Here is a 27917-nt window from a genome sequence, read left to right as displayed (position 1 = left end):
AGGGAAAACAAATTCCACCATGCAGCATCATATTTATACCTCCAGGGCTACCAGCAATGAGTGTCCGACCGCAGGGCTCCACCACAGAGCTTTCTGAACTGCCAGAGCCACGTTATTCATCACCTGCTCCACAGGTTGCAGCTGAAGGAAATGAAATAGATGCTTTACCAGAAAAATCTCTGCAGTGTTTGGCAGTCACACATTAGTCACCTGTAATTTGAGGAACTTTGCCCACAGCTACCTTTAATATTGCACCTCTGTGCAAATTACAAGAACAAAATAATATGATACGACAGTGGTTGCAAACATCGAGGTTATGGAAACTGGCCATGTGCCACCAGGGAACTTTGACTTTTCTCTTTCATTTTCAGGCAATTATAAATCAGTTGCAACTGATACACTGTGTTACCCTTTCCAGATATATAAATACTGAGAAAAAACCCAAACAACCCACTACTGTCTCATGCTTCAGTTTCTCAGATTCCAGCAGACATTAAACACATGATTTTACATAACAAAGTCTAACAGTACTGACAATCTCGTCAAAGTTCTCACTAAAATAATCTCCCCCTACACAACCTGAGAGAGCAGACCTGCCAAGCTTGAGAGATTGACAAGAAATAATCAAGAGAGAAGGTGACTTAAAGAAATGGTTAAGTAATTTTTTGAAAGAGTTATTTCCTGAAGTAGGTATCACATCATTTGAGCTAAAGCCATGAGACCACCACCGAGAAAAACGTGCCCTGCCTTGCAGGCAGCACTTCAACAGCAAACAGCTTGGGGGACTATCTGCCTCTGGAATCCTTCCCTAGCCTGCATTTCTGCAAAGATGTGAGCATAGAGCAGCACACCTCCCAAGGCTTCCTTCTTCAGCAGGAAAAACAGAGGTAATATAATTAGTCCCAGGCTTAAAAATATTTACATTACTTAAGACCAACGCAGTCTGATGACCTGCAGAGAGAATTACTCCGGCAGGAACACCTCCTTCATAAATCATTCCACTCGTTATTCAAACTCAGTTTCACAAGTTTATGCACAACTGAATTCTCGACTTCATCTGCCCGCGAATCAAGGAGTCTGGTAGCCAAAGCTGTTCCCTTTCTTGCTCATGAGGAAATACATCGGGGGAAAAAAATTAAATCCCGCTTTCACGACCACGTATTCATTCACAGCTGCAGTGAAGATAATGGAAGGTTCAGCTAGCTGCCCAGGGTACTGGGGCAAGCGGTCACAGAAAAAGAACAGCCTGAGGACCCCTCTCACCGGAGTTAACCTCCAGCTCTCAACAGCCAACACCTCCGGGCCAGCCCGGGCTGGGAACACGCAGTGCTCAGAACCTGCTACGCCTGAGCCCCTGGGGACGACTCTCCGGGGACAGCTCACAGCCCCGGCCCCGGCCACCACGGAGCGCCCGTGCTTCAACGCGTGTGGGGCGAGCATCGCCTCCGGCTCGGCACCGCCGTCCCCCACCGCCCTCGGCACACCCCGCCAGACCCTCCAGGACCGCGCCAGCGCCCGCACCGGGACCCCCGCGCCGGCTCCTCATCCACAGACACCGCCCCGGGCCCCGCGGGACCGACCCACTGCCCAGACAGGGCGAGCCCCGGCCCCGGGCCGCACCGCCCGCCTGCACGTACCCGCCGGGGCAGCGCCCCGTCCCGTCCCATGCCCAGCGCCGCTCCCGCCGCCGGGCGCGCTCCGCCGCCCGCCCTGGCCGCCCCTTCCGCACGGCCGGGCCCGCCCAGCGCCGCGGGCCGGCTGGGGGGGCGGGCGGCGGAGGCGGGCCCCGCCTCACTGAGCCCCCGGGCCGCCTCACGGCCGGTCCGCGCCTCAGCCCCGCCTGCGGCTCTCCAACCAGCGCAGACGGCGGGTTTTGTTTTTCCCTCAGACGCCCTTATAGAATCACAGAACCGCCAAGGTTGGAAGAGACCTCCAGAATCATGCAGTCCGACCGTGCAGCCAGTACTGCCACTGTAACCCCTAAACCACATCAGCCAGCGCCAGATCCAGACGCCTCTTGTACACCTCCACGGACCAAAACTCCATCACTTATTCCAATGCCTGGCCGCTCAAACAGTGAAAATATTTTTCCAACAGCCAATCTCAATCTCTCCTGTCTTGCCTTAGGGCCATTTCCTCCTGTCGTCTCACGGCAGAGAGCGGCCCCACCTCACTACAGCCTCTTGTCAGGGAGTTGTGCAGAGCGATGAGGTCTCCCCTGAGCCTTCTCAAAGCTAAACAAACCCAGCTCCCTCAGCTGTTTGTCATGGCGCATATTTTATAGCCCCTTCTCGAGCCTTGTTGCCCTTCTCTGGATATGTCACAGCCCCTCAATGTCCTTTTAGAGGTGAAGGGCCCGGAACTGAATGCAGTGCAGCCTCACCAACGCTGAGTACAGGGGAGGAATGACTTCCCTGGTCCTACTGGCTACAATGCTCTTGGTACAGGTCAGGATGCCAGTGGCCTTCTTGTCCACACTGCTGGCTCATATCCAGCTGCTGTTGACCAGCACCTGAGAGTCCCTTCCAGCTGAGCAGCTCTCAAGCCACCACTGCCCCAGGCTGGAGCTGCAGGAGGTTGCTGTGACCCAAGTGCAGGATGTGGCACTTGACCTTACTGAACCTCACGCTTTCCTCAGTCCTTTGATCGAGTCTGTCCAGGTCTCTCTGCAGAGCCTTCCTGCCCTTGAGTAGATCAACACTCCCGACCAAGCTGGTGTCCTCTGCAAATTTACTGAGAGTTGCTTCATCTCTTCCTCCAGACAGCTTCCAGCCCTCATTGGCTGGAGGCCATCAGTAGTGCCTCCAGCAAAGGAGTGTCCTCTGGCAAAAGGTACAAATTAAGAGGGAAAGAGCCCTGTTGGTGCAGCTGGAACAGGGAGGTAGCTGCAGCGCCTCAGCCCGGAACAGGCCCTGCGTTGGCAGCTGTGTTGCTGCACTGCAGATCGTGTTGCAATCATCAGACACGATCTAGGGGAGGAGATGCCCAAAGACACCTGGACACAGCTGCAGGCAAGCCTTGTGATATTCAGGCTAGCCTTGTGGGGCCTTTTCCTAAGGGAGCTTTAGTCTTGTCTGGTTGCAGCAGCCCCTCCCTTCAGTCGCACACAAACACCAACCTGCCACCTCACATGCCCTCACAGCTTACAGAGGCAGCTCAAAATCTCAGCTGGAACATATCAGATTTGTCTCTTGCACTCCAATGTATCCCCCTCTCCTTCACAGACGCTGTCTCCCAGTACTGCTCCTTGTACCTCCCTTCTCAGCCATGCTATCCCTCCCCAAAAGTCAAATACAGATCCCTCCCTTTTTCTGTTCTTCTTCATTTTAGTAATGTGTAAATCATGCTAGAAACCTTTTAGTATATTCTAAAAACACTAGGAAGCACTTGACAGAAAAGTCTTCAAAAGCTCTTCTCACTCCATTCTCAGAGATGAGGAAAGCAACTGTCATCTACAGCCCCTTCAGATGCCTTTTATTCTTCCTTTCTCTGCAGAGGAAAACTACTTCAATGGTACTAAACTATCACAGTCAGCTCAGGAAGAAAATATTACTTACTGGTCAGTGCAGGCAGGCAACATCCAAAAGAGCAAATATCTCTTACCCAAGCAATCTACTAACCTGAGCTTGCTTGTTGGGACTTTTCCCTCCTTGGCCTCACGGTTCCCTGGCCATTCATGCAGGACAGGATGTGCACTCAGTCCTCTGCTGCAGGACTGGACATTCAGGCACAAGACACATGCACAGACAGCTGGGGCAAAAGACTATGACTGCAAAACCCAGTCCAAGGCCAAACATGGGTCAGTCATGCGCTAGAAGAGAGCTGTGCTTGAGTCACATGGGTTTTCAAACAGTCTTGAAGGACTGAACAAAATTACAATAACATAGTTAAGCATTAACTTGCTGCCACTTACCCTGTAAACAGCAGCATGGCTGATTCCCTTTGTGCTCTGGAAAGGTCAGAGCAGTTTTGCTTAGCGAACACTGAATTTAATTACAGATATTAAGATGCATCATGAGTAGTGTACAAGTACTAAAATACTATGACATAAAAGAAGTCCAACTTTAGAGACTCTATTGTGCGCTAGTTCACTTGAGATAAGTGGCACATGGAGTATAAGAAATGAGTCCAACCCCACAAACTCAGGAAATACAATTAAAGTATCAGCTTACCTTGCCTGGCTGAGGATAAATTTGAATGGGCAGGCGTCTCGGGAAGCCTCTTGAGATGGTGTACCCTGGGTAAGGTGGTACCTTCCAGAGATTTGCGGACCTTTTCTGTCTCTCACCCCCTTCCTTCAGGAAGGCTGAGAGATGCAAATGCAAGAGGTTGCTGTTCTTCCCCAGAGAGTTGGAAAGCTTTCCCAGGAGAGATGCTGGACTGATGAGTTCTTGCACTACTCCAGGTAGGTCTAAGCAAAGTTAGTGAAAGAGCCAAGTGCACTCGAAGAGCTCCCATGTGTGCTTTCCCCTTGGAGACTTGTGGGGTTTGGAAGCCAGAGGAATTTTTCCCTTCACTTCAGCTAGGCTTGGACGAGCCCCAAAGTACACAGAGTAATGCAACACTGTGAAATTATGAAATGTAGGAGACAACACTCATATTTTCTTAGCATCAAAAGAGAGGCCATTATGTAATGCTTGCTACCATGGGCAAATAGGAATGTCTGCTTGGTTCCATGATTACAGGGGAAGCAGTACCAATTAATGCTTAACTATGTCCTTGCAATTTTGTTCAATACCAAGACTTTAAAAACCTTCAAACCAGCCTTGAAGTGGAAAAAGTCTGGAGCAGTTTTACTACGTGACAGTACAATGCCACCCTACAATTCAATCCACTGCCCTTCCAAAGCAGGAAATCAGTGCTCTCCAAAGAGGAGCCTGTCAGTCTGCAAGGAAAAGGGGAGATACCCGATTTCTCACTCCTCCTCATACGTGCTTGCCCAAATCATGTCACTGACTCTGTCTGTCCCTGTGTGCTACAAAGTTACAGAAACCAGCGCTTGGCTATGCTGAAAACATCCCTGCCTGAGGCTTAAACTGGCCCGAATCGGTGTTTTATCACCTCAAACGCCAGGTGGAAGTGTGCACAGCCACTGCTCATGCTACTCCACCACTACTTTGTGGTCTGTGAGCCACGCAGTGAGGGACAAGTACAGCTTCTGCTGCTCCCCACAGGGCTGGCTGCGGAGGTGCGAGCAGTGCCTGGCGGGTGCAGTGGTGCCGGGGGAGCCGAGCAGCCCCCCTTATACAGATCCCCGTACGCAGACTCCCCTGTGCAGCTCTCCTTGTGCAGCCCCGGTGCCCTCGCAGGGGCTCCTGCCCCGCTGTACAACTCCACTCTGTGAGTGTGACGAGCTGTCCTGACCAGTTATGGACCATGGTGCTCATCGCTGTGACAGTGTTACTGCCCAGAGTGAAGGTCCCACTGGCCAGCTACAGAATCAGAGACAATTACTAAAGTTGGAAAAGACCTCTGAGATCATCGAGTTCAACCTGTGGCCGATTCCCACCTTGACAACCAAGGGCACTGACCGTCACATGCAGTCTTTCCGTAAACACCTCCAGGGTGGGGACTTCACCACCTCCCTGGGCAGCCCATTTTCCAGTGTCTAATCACCGTTTACATTACAGAATTCCTCCTGATGTCCAACCTAAACCTCTCCTGGTGCAGCTTGAGGCCATATCCTCCTGTCCTGTTCCTGTTCCCTGGGAGCAGATCCCGATCTCCCCCTCCTGTCAACAGGGAGTTGCGGAGAGCAAGAAGGGCTCCTCTGAGCCCCCTTTTCTCCAGGTTGAGTCGGCCCACTTCCCTCAGCCGCTCCTCTCAGACTCGTGACCCTTCCCCCGATCCGCTCCCTGCTCTGAACTCGCTCCAGAACACCTCAGGGGCAGCGATTCCATCACCTCCCCGGGCAGCCCACTCCAATGCCTGGCTACCCTTCGAGTGAAGAACGGGCAAGGCTGGAAGGGATCATGAGATGTCACTGGGTCCGACATCCCTGCTCGCGGAGGGAGATGACCGGGCAGGGTCCCTCAGAGCAGGGCTCTCGGAAGCCCGCGGGCAGCGACGATGAAGGGGCGAGCCCAGATCCCCGCGGGCCGTGACCCCCCCCACCAGAGCCGTGTCCCCACAGGGCGCAGGCGCGGCGGTGACGCACAGGAGCGCGGTGAGGTGACGCAATTCGCTCGCGGCGGTGACGTGGAAGGCGCGCGCGGCGCCCGCTCGTTGCAGCGGCAGCGATGAAGGTGGCGGTGGTCGGGTGCTGCCACGGCGCCCTGGACAAGATGTACGAGACGCTGGAGCTGCTGCAGCGGCGCCACAACGTGTGGCCCGACCTGCTGCTCTGCTGCGGGGATTTCCAGGCCGTGCGCAACGAGGCGGACCTGCGGTGCATGGCTGTACCGGCCAAGTACCGGCACATGCAGACCTTCTACCGGTGAGCGCCGCCGGCCCGGCCCCGGCCCCGGCCCCGGCCCCGGCTCCGGCCCCGGCCCCCGGTCCTACCCACGCGGGCTTGGCCGGGTCCAGCAGCTGCCGTGTCTCCGCAGGTACTACTCGGGCGAGAAGAAAGCCCCGGTGCTCACCGTGTTCATCGGCGGCAACCACGAGGCTTCCAATCACCTGCAGGAGCTGCCCTACGGCGGTTGGGTCGCGCCCAACATCTACTACTTGGGTAAGGTCCCTCCGCTCCAGTCCCGGTCTCCCGGCGATTTCCCACGCAGTCCCTGCCCTGCCCGGCCGCTCTGTGACCCCCCTCCCGTGTCCTGCAGGTTACGCGGGCGTGGTGCGGTTCCGCGGCGTGAGGATCGGCGGCATCTCGGGCATCTTCAAGTCTCACGACTACCGGAAAGGTACCGGGGCAGCGGGACCGGCGGGGCGGGCAGCGGGCAGGGGTGGGGAGAGCCGGGGCCGTGGTGTAAAGGTTTGGCTGTGCTCAGCCCCGAATGTCTCTTAGCCTGAAAACCACTCGTGGTTCAATATACGGATTTTTCTGAGATGAGTCTGTAGCTGCCCGGTGACCACAGCAGGAAGCAAGGCGCCTTTGGAGCCTTGTTGGAACATTGTTGATTTTTCCATGGTAGTGTCCTTTCAGCGTGTAGTGCAACGCTGTTTGAATTTCCTTGAGTGAAGCAGTCAGTTTATAACTGTAACACTATATAAGTGTATTGTCCTGCCCTGAGTCTTAGGGTCAGTACATCTGGTTCCTCCTGGTTATGTGGGTGTGTGTTGAAGAGTTCCTCCTGGGAAAGTTGGCAAAAATCATGTCACAGATGATACCCCGTGTCAGTGAGTAGAGGATAGTTTATTCTTTCTGATCTCAGCACTTGAAAGAGTGGCCCTTATGGTTACTGTACTGTGATATCTTTACTAACAAACAGCTTCAGAGAAGCTTTGCAGGTGGCTTTCAAGCTGCAAAGTTCTGAACCAGTTTTCTAGAATACTAGATTCTGTCTAATACCTGTAAATGCTAATTAAACATCCTGTCATCAAGGGGGCATTTTATATGCCTGAATATTGCATGAGGGACATGAGACGAGACTCTTTTGGCAATACTAAAAAAGCAATTTATCTATTAAGTCTGTAGAGTATGTAGGAACTATGCTAGGCATTCATCTCTTTTATCCCAAGGTAAAGTTGGATACTCATCCCTTTTGTCAGGATACCTGTTGGTGCTTCCGGAGTCTGTGGTGCCTGTGGGCAGTGACAGGGATGTTTAGGCTGCTGCTGAACCTGTTAAGCTGTAGTTTTAGAGTGGCAGTACTCTGAACTATCATGAAAAATCACAGCCTTGTGTTTGGGGTTACTCTGGGTGCCTGTGTAACCCCAAAAAGCTGCTGTGTAGGAAGGAACTAGTGATTCAGGCAACAATTCTTGTTTTCAACATTTCAGGCCACTTTGAGTGCCCACCGTACAACGAGCAGACCATCAGAAGTGCTTACCATGTGAGGAATATTGAAGTCTTCAAACTCAAACAGGTCAGTGAAAAGCCTATTTTTTTAAATAAGGGTATTTTTCATTAATACAGAATTAGGGAGTTAAAGCTATTCTGATGAAGTATGCTGGATATTGAAGCAAAACATGCTCTAACACGTTCATCAGACCTCTTAGGGGTATGTCCTTTGAGGAGGAATATTGTGCTTAGCCATTATCCCTTTTAAGCAAAGCTTTTAAAAATTTCATGAGGAATATTATTTCCTCATGAAGGAATATTTCCTTCATGGAAGACTATTTCCTTTGATTGTGGGCAGAGGCCTTGCTCTCTAGCTATGATTTCCTCTGAGTGCCTGACTTACGGTGGTGATGTGAACTCTTTCATAAGGCAGTATAAAGCACAGCTGGCTTCCTCAAGTAATTTCTAACCCCCTTTGTCAAAATCTTGTATTTAAGCCATGTGCTTTTTGGCCTGACAGCTAAAGCGTCCCATGGATATATTTATGTCACATGACTGGCCAAGGAGCATCTATCACTATGGAAACAAGGAACAGCTCCTCAAAATGAAATCTTTCTTCCGTCAAGAAGTGGAGAGCAACACGTTGGGATGCCCTGCTGCTACAGAGCTTCTGCAGCACCTGAAACCCACCTACTGGTTCTCAGCACATCTCCATGTTAAATTTGCAGCTTTTGTACAACACGAGGTAAAGGGGGACAGAAAATGAAGAATGTATGTGTCCCAGGCACACTATAGAATTCTAGTGCAGGTAATCATGTCCAAAAAAGCAATTTAGTAGTTTTTGTTCTTAAAACTCAGTTAAAGCCATGAAAGATTACGAGATGTTAGGACTACTGTTTTATGTAAATTAAAGAGATGTTATAAATGAGGGGTGTAACTCTCTAATCATCTTTAGGAACAGCATGAAGTAGCTGAAGTTATTGTTCTTGCAACTTGTTAATTTAACTATGTAGAAAAGCACTCTCCTGCTCTGTTGGGGAAGCAGATAACTTCAAAATAGGTGAGAAAAAGGGAACATCTTCAGAAAAGGTGAAAAGGTGTAGTGACTGAAGAGGGTGGTTATCTGAGGGTGGGAGGATCCCTGTAGTACAGATTTGCAGGTCTGGTAGCCCAGGGTTAAGCCAAAAAACCCGCTGGTAGTTGAAACTCTTATTTCTGAATTGGTGCCAGGCCTGTTCCTATTTGCAAGTTGTTTATCTGTAAAAATGTAACTTCAGACCATGTAGACTCAACAAGTCTGTTTCAAATTAAGCTACAGTTTTTCTTTTTGCTCCAAGGCTGGATGTGCTCAGCTGCTTTGGTTAGTGCTGAAATGTAGCTCTTGCTTTATCTTGCTATCATCTGCATCGTGCTTCCTGTTAAACTCCCAGTGAAGTCCATCCTTCTATTTCTCCCTGCTAATTTTCTATTTCAGAAAGTTATTTTTCTGTAAAAATTGTACTTTTAGACCTGTCTATACAGCTTGTTTAGAATGATCAAATTTCACATAAGTGCTAATGATTGTTTTAACACCATTTGCTTCCTAGACAAACTCCAAAGAAGAATTACCGAAAACAACCAAGTTTCTGGCTCTGGATAAGTGCCTGCCACACAGAGACTTCCTGCAGGTGATGAACGTGTGCAGAAGGTTTTCACTTCAAGTATTTTGTCTGTTTGAACTGCTAGTGCTATTCTTAGGTATAAGATGAAGAATAGTGCTGATAAGTGGAGGAATTTTAAAGGCACTAGGAATGCTAGGTGTGTGGAATGGTCTTTGTAGGATTTTGTCGTGAACTAAGCAGATCATGTTGTGTAGGTGCTGTGTTTCCTTAATCCTACCATTTCCATCCAGCTTAGAACAAGTACCTGACTTCAGTGGATTAGTCTAAAATAATTTGCTGTGAGTGTGAGCTGCTGACAGCATGTTTTTCAAATGTACTCAAGTGTTTTACTAGTCTTAGAGTGGCTTTTATTTATCATCCCAAGGGGAAAGTTGTTAATTGTCTGTCCTTTGGATGTGTGGTGAGATCCTAGAAACTAGATCCTAGAAACTACCCTCGAAGATGGAAGAGAGTATGAGGATGGGCTCTGTCTATGTAAAGGGACATGAGTGCTTAAGTCCAGACTTAAAATCCTATAACAAAACTGATTTGGATTAGTACTACCTCCAGCAGCATGGAGGGTTTAATTATTTGTGGAGTATTTAAAGTTAGAGCCTGATTAGGGCTTTGGCTAACCCAAATGGTTTGATTTGGGTAATGTCACTGAAGACAAAGTGATCTGAATTTCAATTAATCATGAAAGAGTTTAAAAACATTTCCTTTTAATTCATAGCTGTGCTAAGAGCAGGTGTTCATATAGCAGAATATTGTTCTTGTCAATTCTTGGTTTGTATCCACTTAGAAGTGTCTTGGTTTGAAAGAGAGATGTCTGCCAAGTAAGGTGGGAACCTCCCTTGGAATAGAAAATATGAGCCCCTACCCTCCAAACTATTATTACTTTTAAATTATGGAGCTTTCAGGAAAAGATATGGGAAAAGGAATAACAGTTCTTTGCTAGAATATATATAAAACAAGACAAACTAACAGCAGCAGCATTAACACCAGCCAGTCCCAGACCCAGTCGCAGCCTCTCTCAGCCGCAGGCACTTTCCCCTTGGTGCAGTTCCGGGCACAGCCAGCAGGGGCGCTGGTGGCTCCCGGCCGGGCAGGGCGGGGCAGTGACTCCTCCGCGCCGGCAGGGGGCGCTGTGGCGCGGGCTCGGTGCCGCTCTGCCTGTGGGTGATGGCGGGAGAGAGGGGAAAAGGGGCTTCCTGTGCAAACCCGCAGGGGCGGCCGGGCCGCGGCCCCTCTGGATGGCGAAATGGCTGCAGCAGGAGCCTCACAGCCACGGCCAGAACGGCAGAGCCAGCACACCCAGGGTGGCAAACGAACTGTAGCACTAAGCCCAAGTGGTGGCAGAGGCAGAAGGAGCGGGGGGTCTCGGTGGGTGCTGGGTTTCAGGCTAAAGTGTAGCAAAAAACCCAAAGCAGTGGCAGAAAATGGCTGGGGCTGTGCAGTGGCTTTGGGCTCCTGAAGGCAGCTGGGAGACGCTGCCTTGGAGTGAGGAGTGGTTTTCCCCTGAGGCACCCGAGTGGATGGTGAGGGTCCTTCCCAGTGAGATCAATCAAGTGTTAAAAATGTCCCAGTCCCATGGCCGCTCTGACAGCACAGGCTCACCCACAGTAAGGAGGAAGCAGTAAAGGATGGAACTGTGGTGGCCGAGAATTCTCCCCACAGCAGCAGCCCGGCACTAAAACCACAACTGTCTCACCTCTGATCCTGAGAGCGAGCGAGGACCAACCCCAACCCCTCACCCCCCAGCCAAAATCTAAAAGTATCTCTGCCTTTCCCAAGAGAAAACCCAACAGCTAAGAGATGTAGCAAACTGCACTCCCTCCCTCATCCTGGCCACATACTTTGTTTCCCTTAAGTATCTGTTGTTTTGGTCTCTGAGGCAACAAATGGGAGAAAAATTCCCTAGGAGAAACTAAAAAAAGGATGGAAAAAATTTTAACCTCCAACAGAAGGCAGCATGAATTTAGGAGCACACAAATTCTATTTCCAAGTTGTATCAATGTCCAGTTGCTGGCAGTAAGGGAGGGACTATGTTCTGCTTTTTAATTGCTCTAAGCTGAAATTCAGAAATGCCTTTTTTATTGTTACTGATTGTACTTTATTAGCCCATTATGGGCGACTGGCTTGAGAGGAGTTGTTTGGTTCAGACCACTAGCTCAGTGCACTTTTCATTAAAACTCTGTACAGTGAAAGTAACATTTGACACTTTAATCAGATTCTGGTATTAAGAGAAATAACTGACTTGGTCTATTTTCTGTGTGTTTGTAAGTAGATAATAGACGTGGAGCATGATCCCAATGCAGGCGACTCACTGGAGTATGATGCTGAGTGGATTGCAGTTCTCAAGGCCACCAACAGTCTGATTAATGTGACCCCAAGCTCCTGGAACATGCCTGAAAAGAATGGCCTCCATGCCAAGTAAGTTGGGAAAAATAGTGATGTAAGTGTGGTTGGTTAGTTTGTTTTTCTGGACTGGAAGTAAAGCTATATTGAAGTTGTGTTTCTGTTCTGCAGCCTGTAATGCCTTATAGAACTTGCTATCCTTCAGCCTTGGAAAGTAAAGGGGATGTTGACAAAAGTCTAAAGTGTTCAACTTATTTACTGCTCTACCTGGGCCATTAGTTTTGTTTCGCAAACTTAGATATCAGCATTTGAGGGACAGAAACTATACCATGAGGCTGAAAATCAGGCTGGGTTATGGGTGTGGGTTAATGTAATACACTAATCCTTGGTGGGGAGAAGGGTGTCTCAGTACTGACCAAAAGAAAATGAAAACCTTTCTGAAAAAGCATTTGAGGAATAAATTGTCTGTTGTAAGATGAATTTATAATCCATGTTTGAAGGCTGCACTCTGTGGTGGGAACAAGCAGTACCTTTTGACTTACTGCACTTGTTTAAACTTTATGCACTTGTTTAGGTGGGATTACAGTGTGACAGAAGAAGCCATTAAAGAAGTGTTAGAAGAGCTGAACCATGACCTCAAAATTCCCTGCAACTTCACATTGACAGCTGCTTGTTATGATCCCAGCAAGCCCCGAAAAAACATGGAGCCAGTTCATACCATCAATCCCCAGACCACTGAGTTCTGTGCCCAGTTTGGCCTCACTGACATCAATGACAGGATCCAGCAGGCTAAAGAAGAGGGCTCAGGACGAGGTGAATGTGAAGAGGAAATGGACAGTCCTGGGTCAGCAGAGGAACCCAGTGAATACAATACAGACAATTCTGGCCTCTCGTCCTTTAATCCAGATGAAATAATGCTGGATGAGGAAGATGGTGATGAAGACTTGAGTACATGTTCTGTAGATCCCTCCCCTGATCACCCTCCTGAGTTCTCTACAAGCTTCTCCGATATCCGGATCATGCCAGACTCCATGGCGGTGTCGTCTGACGATGCCACCGACTCCAACAATGAGGAACTGGAGAAGTCTGGTGGGAGCAAGCAGGTGGAGGAAAAGAGCCCCACTGAGAGGTCGTTGAAGCGCATTGGTGCTGATGAAAATGGGAACAGTGGCGTTAAAAAAATCAAGAGAAGGAACCAAGCTATCTATGCTGCAGAGGATGAAGATAAAACAGATTAATATTTCACAAAGTGTGTAACTAAGTTCTCTCCCTGCCTTCCTGTGGGAAGGTGGTGAGAACTGTAGTGGACTGTGCGTGCTTTTAATGTCACATGATCTTAGTCATGTTACTTTCCTAAGCTCAGAGGCTGGTTGTACTTCTCAAACGGAAGGTGATTTACCCAGAATGGACATCAAAGAAAGAAGCTGAGACTTCTTCCAACGAAGTACTTTGTCAAAGGATGTAAAGCTCATATATCCTTGATTTTGCTTCAGTTCTTGGTGAAGCAAGAACCTTCACCTGAACAAGACTCACCGTGCTTTTTTAACAAGAATTCTTAAACTGTAGTCTGAGTACAAGCAAGATATCTGACTTCCAAGACTGAATGATTTTATTTTATTGTTTTAATTTGTTTTTGTTTTATACTGAACTGTTAATACAAAGTAACATACATAATAGGCCTGCGAATGAAATTTGAAAATAGAATTCCCATGATAACAAAACAGCAATAGAAAAAGGAAGATTTTTGTTTCTGGTGATAGACATGCCACAGACAAACTTCGTGGTCATAAACAAAACAATATGCATTGTCCAGGATTGGCTTTTAATTATAGTTCTGATAGCAAACCAAGTCTCTTGATTTGGAGGATGACAGTTTTATGGGGACCATGGAAGAGTGCATCTCTATTCTTAAAAACTCGTTTGTGTTCTGTTTCTTAAAACTTGAGAACAATGTCTTAAAATGGAAATAGTTAGGAAGGACAATCTCCTAAATGTAGACACTACCACTGTCTCAACTCTGACTAATTAGGGCTGTGTTTTGTGTTCATATAAGGCAGAAGGTTTATAAGTTGCCTGAGACAGTAACACCTCCCATTATCATTAGCGTCACTTTTCACTCCTCATTTCAGTAGCTGTAACTTGCTGACCTCTTAAAACTGAATTTGGAATCTTCCAAAGCACATTTGTAAAATGAGGGAGGGACCTGCCAGAACAGAGACCCTCTTGGAAGTCGTCTTTTATTTCTTTTTTTGCCCTGAATTATTAGTAAATGGCGCTCCTTTGGCCTAAGAAGTCATGGGGATAAAACTGAGTGAGTTAATGAAAATGACAATGTTTTCAAGGATATGTCATTAGACTTAACAGCCTTCCTGACAGATGGAATTTTTAGATAGAATTCCTCACGGCCGTGCTGCCTCAAAAGCAGAAGTAGCTCCTGTGGTGGGGAATTCTGTTTTTAAGTCACTTCCATGATCCGGGGTTCATCTTGCTTCCTCTCCTGTCAAGCAGTTCACTACAAAACCTAAACATTCAAGGGCTGGAAAAGTGCATAATTAATGCTGTCAACAGTGCAATTAACAGCTCATCAATCAGAATAGCCACGAAAGAGCTGTATTGAGTCATGAGGACAAACTGGGAGTAACCGGGGTGTGACACTCAGGGTAAAATGTAAACACTCATGTAAAATGGCTGTGAACTGTCAGGTAAATTATTGAAGCAGATGAGTCTCTTTAAGAGTCCTGGGTCTGCAGTGGTAAAACCTTAGTCATGCCTCATGATCTGAACACTATAATGGAAATAAAGTATTTTAAATATAAATTCTGTTATGGACTTGAAAAGCCTCCCAAGGAACCTGAGCATGGCATTGAGCTCTCAGGGTCTCTGCACTGGAATAAAGATGTATCTTGCATGTAACAGACTTTTCAGTCTGATTCCTTATGTTTTTAAAACAAACTCTTCTATCCTGTGTTGTCCCATGCCTGCCCCTTCTCTGATGTGTTTCTAGAAGGCAGGAGACTTGGACAAGATAGAATACTGTTTTTTGAACCTTTAAAATTTTTTTATAAAGTATTTCAGCGTCCATTGAGCAGACTGCAGCTGGTAAATACAGTGAACAGAATTTTTTTCTGAGTGTGAATCATGTCTGACCTCTAGAGTTGCCGTGCCCTTTCTTGCAGTTGTTCACACCCTCTTTGCAGTTTGCAGTGTCCTCCCCTACCTTGCTTTCATCCATTATGGATTTTCCCTGTCGACAAGATTCTGTGCTGCAAGGAGGATTCAGTAGAAGCGCTGAACTTCTCCAGTAAAGGCCAGATACTTCAAAAAGTATGGAAAACTCAAGGGAATGCTGACAAATTTAAATTGGCTTTTAAGATCCAGAGACTCCAGTCCTCTTTAAAAAGATTTAGAGTCTCTCTGAAAACTTCTGAAATTTTGATGAGAAACCTCTGGAAAACGTTTCTCCGTACAACCCTTGTATTGAAGTTTTTTAAGCGTGTGTACTTAGTCTAAAACTTTTTGGTTTTACTGTTAGTAGTGCTTGGAGAAAAGTGTTCACCTGTTCCATCCCAGGTCAGCACTCAGGTATTTTCACATCATGTCATCGGTCTGCCCAGAGGAAAACAGCAAAGAGGTATAGCCTTGTTTCATAATGGAATATTTTAAAATTAAAGCTATTAAAGTCACCTCGTGACTGCATCCTAAGGTATGTTTATTGTACTCCTGTTATCCTGTGCAGTCTCTAGCAGCTGCCAAACCTCTGTTTTCTTGGGAAGGGCATAGGTTGAGAGGTATGAACACGAGCTGTGATGTTTCTGCTATTTTTTGTGGTTTTACCATCCTTCTCCCATTTAGTTCTGACTTCAGGGTGGGTACAGTCTGTTCCCGTGCCTCAGTGGGGCTAATAAAATAACAGCAGGTCTTATAGAACCTGTAGCACATCTTATTGAAGTCCTGAGTTGTTTGGGGTGTTCTTTGTGAAAAACAAATTCAAAACCAAACAAATCAATGCAGGCAACAAAAGCAATGACAAACCAAAGGAACCCAAACCATTTCTGTGCAGCGAGGCTGAGGGGAAAGGGCGGGCTCGGGCTCGGACAAAGGCTCGGCAGGCTCCGGCTCGTGCTCGGCTCGGGCTCTTTTCGGCTCAGGTTCGGATCTGCTCGGGCTGGGCTCGTTTCCACTCGGTCTCTGCCTCAACTGTGTTCGGACTCGTCTCCGCTCCGCTCGGCTCCACTCGGTTTCCGGCTCGACTCGGCTCGCGTTCGGCTAGAGCCGTCACTCTCCGCGGCCCGCGAAGGCCGCGCCCTTCCCCGCGCGTGCGCACAGCGGACGCCGTTCCGCACGCGGCTGGCGAGCGGCGGCGCAGGCGCGGTGGGGCGGCAGCGGGGGTTCGGCGCCGGCCGGTTCGCTGGGCCCGCCCCGCTACCCCCGGCCCCCGCCCGCCGCGCGCCCGCCATGAGCCCGCGCCCGCCGGCCTGAGGCGCCGCCGGTGCCGGAGCGCTCCGCCAAGATGGCGTGTGTGCTGGAGGCGCCTCTCCGCATGAGCGTCCTCTCGGTGAGTGCCGCGGGACGGGCCCTGCCTGACCTTGGCCCCCGCAGGGCCCCGCTGTCCGGCGGCGCCGGGAGTGGCCCTGGGGCTGTGCTGGGAGCGGGGGCGGTGCGGGCGGCGGGGCCGCGCTCCTTCCCTCTCACCCTCGCGCCGCAACTTCTCCCGGTGCTGGTTTTGCCCCTCTGAGGGAGCCGGCGAGCCCGTTCCGCGGCTGCGGAGGCACCGGCGCTCTTGTCGTTCGCTGCTCGCACGGCTCGGGCTCGCCGGCCCGGGGCAGCTGCCGCTCGGCACGCGGAGGGCCCTGGCGCTGTCGGCGCTGCCTTTCCTCCGGGGCTGCGCAGCGGGGCAGGGGCTCCCAGGTGCGCTCGCAGCCCGCCCCGGATCGGAGGCTGTGCCGGTGCCGGAACCGGGGCTCTCTCCTCGCGGTGTCCCGGCTCCTGCGGCAGGGAGGAGCCGCCGTGCTGCGGGAGGCTCTGACAGCCACCTTCCCTTCCCCGGGGGACGGCCCCGGGCGCACAGCGGTCCTGCTGCAGCGCACGGGTGCTGGGAGTAGCGATGCAAAGGGAGCAGCCCGGGTGCTGCCGCAAGAGTGGAGGCTTGGCGCTTTTCCTTCTCTTCCCTGAAAAATTCATGTTGGTTAAGAGATCCGTGAATGTGATAACGTTGATAAATTCTTTTTTTTGAGGGGACTGCCTGCATATGAATATCCTTCTACATATTGCCGACCTCGTAGCTGATGGGGTGGAAGCCAGGATATTTTAGAAACAGAAAGCTACGGGATCTTTGAACTCTAGAAGAGTTTTACATGTAAATACATAGGTCAAATAGCTAAAAGTCTATTGCTGTTCTCAAAAATACTGTCTTTGGTTGCATGGTGGAAGTATATCTGTAGGAATTACGTGGCATAATTTAATAGTGTTCCTGGAGACAAAGGAGCCCTGCTGCCTCTAGATGATTCTTCTCAGTGATGTGAGACCATAGGCAAGAAGCTGCTGGTGCCTCTTGACATCGGGGTGGGGAAGCAGGAGTAGATTCAGCCCCATAGCAGATATTTGCTAAAGCAATAGGAAGAGCTTTCAATTCTCTAAGAGCTTCTCTCAAGGAAAACTCATAAGGAAAAAATGGGCAAAGCTTAATGAAAAGAGAGCTGTTGAAAAGAAAAAAAAAGGTGAGATAATGAAACACACCCTGGCAAGTCTTGAGAACCTGGAGGGAAAACTCTCTTCCCTTTCCCACCCTTGTATTTTGGAATGCTTGCCATCTCCCGACTTTGGATCTTCTCAAAAGGAATAGCAAATCAGTGGTGCATAAGTGTGTAGCTTACAAGCATGGTCCTGTTGCCGAGAAGGGAATTTGCTTTGTCTTATCCAGCGCTGTGAGAATGTAGTGGGGAATACTGTGCTGCTGTCCCACTGAAGGTGTGTGGCACAGACTCTGAAATATAGGTATGTTGTGGCAAAGTAAGTTACAGAAACATATCTTGTTATGAGCTTCCTTCTTTTGGAGAGCTTGTTTGTGGGTATGGTTCTTGAGCAACATTAACTGCTCTTTGAAACTTTTTCTTCCAGGAATTTATTTTATTTTATACACTAATTAAACGTAATAAAATTGTGATCAAGTCAGTGCTGATAACTGCAGTTCATAAATAGCTCTCTGTTAACTTGCTTTGACACTTACCATGTTGTTATCTACATTAAGTGCCTCATCTTCTCTAGATTACACTTGAACTCAGGGTTTTCTTTGTGTCATGTTGCTCAGCAGTAACATACTGCACATTTAAATATAGTTCTGTGGGTTCCCTGCCTCTTGCCCTGGGAAGTTTTGTAGACTCACTGCTGCATAAGCCATTGTATGAATTGATATAAACTATTGCAATTGTTTGCTCTCTCTCTGCAGGAGGTCACAGCCAGTAGCCGCCACTATGTCGATAGATTGTTTGATCTCGATCCCCAAAAAGTCCTGCAAGGTGTCATGTAAGTCATTGAAACACTCTTGGGCTCTTGGTTGTGCATAGCCAGGTGTACTTGATCCCACTAGAGTGATAGGTCAAGGGCAAGAAGCTCTTCCTGGTTTTTTTTTTTTTTTTTTTGAGAAATGTTGGCGAATCTTAATACAAATATGTCAGTATTGATATAAGGACAGTATTGATATAGACTCTCACTCTGTAGTGCATATGGTTCATAACACAGCCTCCCAGTTGCCAGAAATGAGGTTAAACATTCTGTGAGCACTGAAAATTCTTTCAGATGTATTTCTGCCTTTTGGCCGTGTTTTGCTCCTCTTCCAGGTCTGTTGAGACTCTTTTTTCTTACTGCACTGCCAAGTCAGTGTACCTGCTTCTTACTCGTTCCCCTGCTGCCATGCCTGCGTGTTGGCTTTGACTTTTTTAGTGCTTGGCTTCTGTCTCCCCATGGGAGCTGCAAGAGAATGTTTCCACAGAACTGAATTTGGATGCAAGTTATATTTCAGTACTTCTGTTTCATGCCAGCGGTCAGGCTGTGACTGAGAGAGTGAGTCAAAGAGCAGGAGTGAAACTGCTGCAAAGCTCTGGTTGTTCCTTTGCTGTCCTTGGGCCATGAGCTTTCCAGTAAAATCACTTTTCCAGCAAAGTGGCAAATGAGACCTTGCCCAGGACTGACTTTGGTGGTGAAACCAGACCTTTTGGGCTTACCAGGAGCTTGCTGGCTGTGGCTGTCTAGTAATACACCAGGAGAAATTAAAGGAACAAGTGGGTTAAAAAGCCAAGAATGTTGGTTGTGTTGCTTAGCACAACCTGGGATGTGCCCCAGTAGCAGAAGAAAACATTTATTCCAAATGTCCAGGAGCAACTGTCAGTGTCCCTTTAAAATACATGAAGAACCCAGTCCAGGTGAAACTGTCCTGGAAGTTTTCTTGGTTAGGATACCCCCTTACCTGTACAAGAACTTCTGATACCCTGCTGTAACTATGTACAGGTTCTTAACTCTGCTCTAGGGGTGTCTGGTTTTGCTTCCACCCCTTGGCCTTTGTAGTCCCCTCCTCAGAAGGGTGGTGGGGTGGTCCTGGAGAAGGACATGTCTCATCCAGTGTCCCAGTGGGGTGACTGAGCCCCTCTTTTCTCCCTGGCAGATGCTCTGAGCCATGGCTGGTGCTCTGTCCCTGTTCTCCTCCCTTTTCAGAGGACTGGAGCCCACAGCCCTTGGTAATCCCTTCTCTGTCTCTTGATATGTTCATCTTTTGCAGTATAACTGATCTCCCAGAAACAGGAGTTTTAGGCAGTATCTTTGTCTTGGGGAACATCTGGCATTCTTCGCCTTGTCCATGGGTGTCAGTGGATTCTATGCTGAGATCCTTTTCTTGTATTTAAAGACAAGAAAATACCGATTTATTTCACAAAATCTCTCACAGGGCAGATTTGGGTGGTAAAACTCTATTTGTGATGCTCTGGCTGAAATCTTAATTGAGAGTATCTTTACTGACTCTGAGCCAGTCCTTTGTGGCAGATGTGTTGCTTTTGAAATATTGGTGGATGGATGTGCGACAGTCCAATTTAGAAAAATTAATATGAAAGATAGAATAAGAATATGAAAGAATATAAAAAATGTATATAAAAGAATTTAGAGTAATGTATATATTAAAAAATTCTGTCAGTCCAGGTTTCTTTTTGGGCAGAAAAAATACTGTTTTGTCCTTCTTTCTTTGATTTCAGGGTGTATGCATAGGTATTGAAGTTAGAATGATCTAGTATTTGGGGTGGAGTAGGAAAGCATTAAAGTTTTTCCAGAAGTGCCTGTCAGAAGCTTTACTAGATATGCTGCATCCTTTGCAGAAAATCTTTGTTTCCTAAGATGTGCTGGTTTTTCCCTGCATCCTGGCTGGAAATACTGATGACCTAGATTTTTATTTTGATTGATGGAACTGTATGAATATCAAGGATCAGAAAATGGGCTGTTGTAAGAGGCTTTGTTTCTGCAGATTGTCTTCAGTTATGATAGTCCTGTTTTTTTGTATGCTTGAATGAATAACTTGGGCTTAGGGCTTTTTTTCATTGCATCCTTGTAATTTTAATGAAACCCAACTTCTGAATGAGCTTTGATAAAGGTAAAATGTACCTAAATGCTTCTTGAACTTGAAAATCATGCCAGTCCAGTTTTCATCTTGTAACTTGAGAAGGTTTTAATTACATATTCTGAAAGCATTTAAATGATTAAAATCTCATTTTTTTCCTTGCTTTCCCAAGAATTTTCAGAGAGGTGGTATTCAGAGTTTTCCTTGTCCAGACAATAAGACTTTACCTGGTTAGGAGCTTTTTTATTTTCCTTCTACTGGAAAACAGAAATAATTTCCTTTTTGTCCCATACTGCTGCATGTGGGTCTATTGATCTTATTTCAAAATGCCAAGTTTCCTGCAGAACTTCACAGAATTTCTGTCCTGCTCATCTGGGTATGGATAGTGGGTCGGAAGGGGAGAATTGTACCTGCCACAAAATCCTGAATTTCTGTTCTGGATTGGAAAAGTTGAGATGGCTGCTGCCTTTTTTACTGTACCTGGTAGTGCACTAAAGTGTTTAAGGCCCATCTCCATACCCACATCTGTGTGGCAGTGTGTGTGTTTGCCTTTTACTTACTGTCTTTGTAGGTAAGCAAGGTTAATTCAGTAATTCCCTTCAGTAAACATGAACTCTACATTATGGCCATTCTTATGCTTGAGAGGTCTTTACAGGTTTGCTTTGTGTCTCCTCATGTGCTGCTCTTCCCCTTCCTCTTGCTGTTGTAGAGCTCAGGTTTTCTCCAGCATGCTCTGAGTGCATTCTGCAAGGTCAGCACTGGTGTCAGGTGTGCAGCTTGTGTTGGCAGTGCATACATTGCCTCACACAGATACTGCAGTGCATTAAATGCTGTGGTCTCTCCGAGGTTCTCTTCAATGTTTTGCTGTTCTTGGCAGAGGAACAGAACAGAAGTGCCTCTGTAAATTTCCGTGCTTTTATGAGAGCTTCATTTGTCCCAAGGTTGTTCCTGCAACATCATCTTGTGCTTTGCAGTATTTTTTTTTTTAAAAAAAGCATTTCTGGGTTTTGATTTTTAGACTCTAATTTGCTTTTCACCTGCTATTAAGCTCAGGACCACATTGTTCAGGTGCAAGACTGATACCTCTTTTAATCCTCTAATTTATTTGCTGGTCAGGGGCTTCTTTGAGAGACATTTTATCATGCTTATGTTTAGCCTGGTGCCTTCAAAGTGGCAATCTATCATTTTATGGAGAACTATGTAATCCCACCTCAAGGCTGGGTTTGAAAGGAGCATCCTTTCTGACAAGCCTGGCTTACTCAAGGTCCCAGCTGTTTCTCATCAGGCTATTCCTCAGTAGTCAGAGGGTGTCATCCTTTAAGACTTGTAAATTGCCATCTTTGTAGTGCACTGAGAATTCCTGTGCTGCTGCTGTTCCTGTTCTTTATGGCCAGCAGGAATTAGTAGACAAGTGTTTTCCAACCTTGTGTGAGCGTTTTACTTCTCAGCACAATGAAAGAAACATCCTATAGAAATGGCACGTGGTCCTCACACAGCACGTGTTTTGCATCTAACTATTTTATTTTTATAGTTTGTGTCTAGTAAATGTTCCAGGCACAGGTTTAGATGGCTGTGTAATAGTGTGCTGTGTTCTCAGCTATGGCTGTTGGCAGAATCATCAGTGCAGTGTTCACACATGCCCACAGCAAAAACTCTGTGAAATAGGAGAGGCAACTTCATGAAGTGGGAAGAGAGGAAATTCCCATCTCTGTTCTAATGGAGTGACAGTTACCCCCCTTCAGCCAGCTGTGAAGAGGCTACTTCTGCTTCTTGTTCTTGTCTGTTAAATAAACTTTCTGTAACGCTAAGTTATGAACAGCACATGTTTCCACATTTTGCATCCCAAACAGCTGCATCAGATTTTCAGTCTCAGTGGGCACTTCTGAACCTCAGTTTTCTGCAGGAGCTGTTTTGGTTTTGTGTATATTCCCTTGGCCCTGTGGAAACAGAGCAGTCCTTAGAGGGGTTCCTGTCATAGTTTGCCTCTGTACATTTTGGTCAATTCTGTTGTCTCCTAGACAGTACACTGTAGTAAACACATATCCTGCATGAAACTTGGAGGTGTTATTGGTTAACAACAAGTGATGTCAATATTTGAAGCGTTGTTTTTGTGTAGAGTCATTCATGTGTTGAGGGAAGAGGTTCCCGAATCCCTTGTTAGTACTTTGTGAACTGCAGGATGGGCTCTGGGAAGCTGCAGGATCTGACAAATTGGGGCAGGTTTAGGTGATGCTGGGAGCACTGCTCCGCTTGTTGGTTTTTCCCTTTCAAGACGTGAGCTGTGAAGGAAGGCTTTTTGGAGGGAGAGAAAGAATTGAAAGGCTTAAACATCTGAGAATTAAGTAGTGCTCTGTGAAGAGGGGCTTTCAGTGCAGTGGTTTTTGTAGTCAGGTGGAAGGATTCTGTAGACAGAGGCAAGAGAGGGAGATGCACTTGAGTGCAAGTGTTTCCTGTCACAGAGAAAAGGTACTCTCACTTTTGCATTTTTTAATAATGCTGCAAAAGGTGCATATGCAGAGTAGCTTTTTTTGACGAGTAAATTGTTACGTATTGTAACTCCTGGTGTAATATTTAGAGATGCACTAAATTTCAGTGTACCTATGATAGTTGGCCAGCAGTCTTCAGCTTTTCAGAGATGTTTAATATTTCAAGCTTTGCAGTTATTACTCTGTTTCACTACTACTTTTGAGAAGGCTATGAAGTCACTTTTCTCCAAATCCTCTCTGTTGATACACCCCTCAGTATGGTGGTACTGTTGCTGTGATGGCTGGTGGCTCAGAGTTAGGTGAGGGAGGAGGAACAGGCTCTGTCAGACTGGCTGATGGAGCTGGAGAGAATGGGGCAAGCATTGGTCACAGGAGTCCTGAGGTGGGACTCAGTAGCAGAGCTCAAGCTGAGCACAGCTGAACATTACATGGCCATTCAGATTTCCCTTCCCTTTATGAATCTGTTACACAAAGGCAGTGGCTGCCTGCAAGGGAGGCTACAAGCAGCAGGCAGCTGGGGGAGAAACAGTTCTGCCCTTTGGGGGTGTGGGAGTATTGTCAAGACTGAACTTGGAGGCTGGGCCTGAGGAATTTGTGTCACAGAGCCAGCAATGCTGCTGAGTTTGTGATTCTTCATCTTTGGCGTTGGAGTTTTTGATTCCAAGCTGCCAGTTTGCACTGATTGGATTCAGTATTAAAAAAGTTGAATTTAGTAGCTTTCCAAAGAAGTTCATTTTCCATTTGCAATATGGAGCTTTTATGCCCTGTAAAGGGTTGGTATTTCTAGTAGCATGCAAAGGACAGAACTCGATTTGCCAATTAATGTGTACCAGATGATTCAGCTGACTTTAGCATGTATGCTGTGTTGCTGGTGCTGAACTGATAATGTCAATTGTTGAGATACTTTTCTATGGGGACTGTTGCAGGAAGGCTAGCTCATAGAATTACTTGCTAAGATATACTTGAAACAGGCATTATCTGAAATGTCCAGAAACTCCAGAATGAGAGAGTTTATGGGCATATAGATATTAGGGGATTTCTGTTCTCATGAGAACTTAGTACCATCCATTTGAAAAAGGGAATTTAATCTTGAGTAGGCCAGTGCATCATCTTAGCTCTGATAACTATTTGGAGATAAAAATCAGGGGTTGTGCTTCATGACAGAAGGACTTTAGATTATTATAATCTAATGAGTAGTAGCTATGTTAAATTAGTAGGGTTTGGTGATCCTTCAGTGGTTGCTGGCCTAAGGTGCAGTGGACAGTGTCAAACAATATTCCAGGCTCACATCTAGAGCAGCCAAACACATGCTGTGAGGCCATTTTAAGGTATTTTCCTTTCCTGACTGAAACTTCTCCATGTGGATCACTTGTGGTGGGCAACATTCTGTAGAGAAAGAGTGGTGAGTTTAAAATGGGACAGTGGGCTAAAATAATTTTAAATAAAGGGACAGTGAATGGAGAATAGTGCAGTAAAAACAAATTTAATTTTTCCTTAAGATGTGGGATGCACTGCTAAATGCTGAAGGCAGTCCTTCATACTAGGAAGTGAAATATCCTTGGGGAAAGATAGAGACGTTAAAAAAAAGATACCACAGTTACTTGTATTTGAGATTTTTGGTCATTTATGTGCACCAGCAGTGGTGGAGCTGCTCTTTTCATGTGGTTTGGCTGTTTTGGGACAGTTGTGAAAGAAGTGTTTTGCTGATGTGGTGTCAAAGAGCAGGGGTTTTCTGAGTGAGGATTTGTGAGAGTTCTGCTGAGCTGCAGCTATTTTGCCCACACCTCTGTTACTGTTTGGACCTAGTGTGATTAAATAGCAGAGATTGATGCTGAAATTGAAATGCTGATAATACAGAGCTCTCTCTAGCTATGGTTCATGTGGTTTTGTTGGTTTTTTTTTAGTTTATACAGGTTACATAATAAAAGTTAGCTAAACTCCCATCCACCACTAACTTCAAGCACTTTAAATTTGGGTTGCATTGTTTTTAAGGCTGAGTGGGGCAAATTGTCTCTCCAGAACTGATCACGTACAACTTGTAGCACTATATCTAGACTCAATGCAAAGGACGAGACAAGAAAACATGATTGTGAGAGGTGGGAAAAGCAGCATCTCCCTTTTGTCAGTCCAGGTAGAGACTGGAAAGGAACTTGAGTTGAAACTGCAGCCAAAGACGTGGAGAGCTGACATTGTTAAGCTTGATCAGAAGGGCAGCACGTGAATTGACTGATGTAAACTCTACGTGGAAGTGAAGGTTTGGTATGAGAGGTTTCTTCAGTTTGTCACACACAGCAAGAGGAGCACTGGAAAACAGGATAAATTCAGGGTAGGAGTAAGCTATCAATATCTTAACTACAGGTATGGGTCGCTGAAACACTTCCCCTTCTGTTTACCTAGCAGACTTTCTTTGTCAGGAAACTTATGACACGGTAAGTTGCCTCTCCAGAGAGGACACTTGAGATAAGAGTTCAAGCATTTTCCATGGCATTACAATATGAAGGAGTTGAATTAAACAATCACTTTTAGCATTGTGTGTTAAATTCTACTGTTCTGCAGTGCCAATAATAGCACTAATTATAGCCAGGTGCTATTTTTCTACAGCACTTTGATTTGATGCACTAAGACTACAGAATTAAGATTGAGAGCAACCTTGGATTGAGGGGCTTTTGTTTAAATGTTGTTTGTTTAGTTTGCACTCTATGTTGATTGTGTCACAGTTTCTAAGTGTTAAAATTCAAAGGAGTTGAGTAACAGTGTCTCACTGTGCTGCTTTGTTCTTTCCTGTAAAATCATCTTTTTCTTTGTATCAACTGGTATTGTTTGAATGGGATTAGAAATCCTGAAACTTTGCTTTCCAATTTGATGATTAACCTTAAAAATAAGCTGATTCAGGACTTCTGGGGTTTGCCTGAGTTGGCAGGAGTTCGTAACATTTGCTTCACTTGGTTGGACTAGGAGTCATGTTAGTACAAACACTCTACTTACTAAAGGAGTAGAAAACAGCTTCAAGCCATAGTAGTGTCCATCTTAGAAGTTAATTCTGTGACAATAGTGATAGGTGTATTTTAACAAAATTTATTTTAATGCAAAAACTGGTCATTAATTTCTGACATTTTTTGCATCTGTCTATAAAAATGGGAGGGTGTAGGAAAGGGAGGAGGAGGAGACAAAAGTTGTAGGAAGCATAATTGTCCAAACCTAGCTGCTCCACAGTGAGCTTCTGGCTGTACTCCAGCCAGTACAGGTGCCATTTGCTTATATGATCCTGAAACTCAGAAACTCTCCTGCAGTTGGGACAGCTGCTTTTGTCTGAGCTATGTCCCTGTATCACCTGCCAGTACCTCAGCTTTTTAGAAGGCTGCATTTTGAGTTTTTGAAACCTTTGAGGATGCTGCTTTGTGTCACTGTTGTTGGTGACTTTGGACAGCCCCTGGTAGGTGAATCTCCAGCCCTTGCAGTGCTTTGTGTTGGGTTCATCTGGCTGCAGGGCTGGCTCAGAACCTCTTGGAACTGTTTCATACTAAAAGTGAAAGCATTGGCTGGAGGTGTCCAAAGCTACTTTTCCTTCTGTGATTGTTCAGCTTATGTTTGGTGCCCTTCTCTGTCTAGGAACCCCTGAGATGTGGCTTCCTGCTGTTTTCAAAAGCCATAAGATGAGGAAATGTCATGCAGGCTGTTTATTTCCTCTTCTTCTGTGGAGTTCCTGTGGCTGCTTCCTCAAGTCACTCTGGCTCGTTTCAAGATCTTTTGTGGTGCTTTGGTGGCAGGTGACGTAGGAAAGCTCCAGGGCTTCCTAACAGAATGTCATAATTTGTTCTGTTTGTGCTTGATTTGCTACATTTAAAAACGGAGGTGGAGCCAAATTGTCACGTGGGTGTCCTTATATCCACGCTGCTTTCTCAGGATTTCTCTTGCAGGAGAGATGCAGGTATGGGGGCTCACTGGGGATGCTGTCAAAGTCTCTTCTTGCTCAGTGGGACCTGAGCTCACTCTTCTCTTTCATTGGGGTTTTATTCCATGAAAGGAGTCCCAAACTTAGAACTGACTTCATGAAGATGTTGAACTTCAGGAACTTCCATGTAGGATGAAGGACGCCTCAGCTTCCTTCTGTAATTGTAATTTTCATTGACCACTACTTTTCTCAGGATGTAGACATTTAATAATATTGGCTTTTATTAGTTAGGAATAATTCAAACTGAAAGACCATATTTTACTCACAAACTATTACATTTAATAACACTTCTTGCTTATCTGAAGTGGCTATATCTGGTGCCTTTAAGCAATTCCACATTAAATACAAGAATAAAACCAGAACTTCATACACCCAGTTGGCAAATTAGTTCCTCTTGTAACTCTTGTCAAGCTGTATTTGGATGGAAATGAGATTTTTCTTTAGTTAAATGTACTCCTAAAGTATTTTAAACACTCATGCTGTGTTCATATACTAGCATGCACTGCACTTATTTACAGCTAATTAATTGAACTGATTGCTTTTGGGTTGCAGTGTTCCAAAACATTGTTAGAGTTGATAAAAATCACCTGTAATTTTTTCTGCTTTTCTCAAGTTTGTAGGAAGAAAATCACTCTTGCTGCTTTCCCAGTCTCTAGGTTGTTTCATAACTTAAAGCTGAGTGGTCACAGGGTTGAACTGATGAAACAATATTTTTATTTCCTTAAGAAGCAATAAGAGATTGAAAAAGCTGGTTTAGCACTTCAGGAAGCAATATTGCCAAGCACTTGGCTAGGATCTCTGCAGTATTTTATTATTGGCAGCCTGTGTTATTCCTTCTTGCAGCTTTTTTCATGTAAATTGCTTTATTGCGCTATAATACATGTCAGCATAAATATCAGATTGTCAATCTATGCATTAAATTGATTGTAATTCAGGTTATTTTTTTAAATGATTTGGAATTTAGTTTGAATCTAAATGATAAGATTTAATGTGC

At 46.2% G+C, this 27917-nt stretch overlaps 3 protein-coding genes across 8 annotated transcripts in view; 2 read left to right on the top strand and 1 right to left on the bottom strand.

The window, feature by feature from the left end:
• The window catches only part of LOC106849697 (serine/threonine-protein phosphatase 2A regulatory subunit B'' subunit alpha), a 51174-nt gene extending 46030 nt beyond the window's left edge, over window positions 1–5144 (bottom strand). Inside the window, exons 1-2 of one of the 3 annotated variants that reach the window (XM_014870471.2) lie at window positions 1638–1705; window positions 40–141 (exon numbers count right to left, since the gene is read on the bottom strand). The gene's annotated coding sequence lies outside the window, so the exon portion shown is untranslated. Of the gene's footprint in view, window positions 1–39; window positions 142–1637; window positions 1724–4172 lie in introns of those variants that run through there. The other 2 variants (XM_014870476.2, XM_014870475.2) reach the window with 2 other exon arrangements.
• A 1024-nt stretch (window positions 5145–6168) lies between these two features.
• On the top strand, window positions 6169–14806 carry DBR1 (debranching RNA lariats 1). The gene is made up of 8 exons (XM_014870479.2): window positions 6169–6436; window positions 6549–6673; window positions 6771–6851; window positions 7891–7976; window positions 8412–8636; window positions 9478–9558; window positions 11819–11964; window positions 12464–14806. The coding sequence occupies exons 1-8, from the start codon at window positions 6240–6242 to the stop codon at window positions 13125–13127; spliced, it is 1605 nt and encodes a 534-aa protein (XP_014725965.1). The 5' UTR covers window positions 6169–6239; the 3' UTR covers window positions 13128–14806.
• Window positions 14807–16262: 1456 nt separating this feature from the next.
• ARMC8 (armadillo repeat containing 8) overlaps window positions 16263–27917 on the top strand; it is a 60601-nt gene continuing 48946 nt past the window's right edge. For 2 of the 4 annotated variants that reach the window (XM_014870460.2, XM_014870459.2), the window contains exons 1-2: window positions 16263–16444; window positions 18335–18411. In XM_014870460.2, coding sequence (XP_014725946.1) covers window positions 16400–16444; window positions 18335–18411 — 122 coding nt within the window. In that variant the 5' untranslated portion in view covers window positions 16263–16399. The remainder of the gene's footprint in view (window positions 16445–18334; window positions 18412–27917) is intronic. The other 2 variants (XM_014870462.2, XM_088170628.1) reach the window with 2 other exon arrangements.

This window comes from Sturnus vulgaris, chromosome 10 (assembly GCF_052056855.1).
Source record: "Sturnus vulgaris isolate bStuVul1 chromosome 10, bStuVul1.hap1, whole genome shotgun sequence".
NCBI lineage: Eukaryota > Metazoa > Chordata > Aves > Passeriformes > Sturnidae > Sturnus > Sturnus vulgaris.
This window is presented reverse-complemented; position numbering and strand designations above follow the sequence as displayed.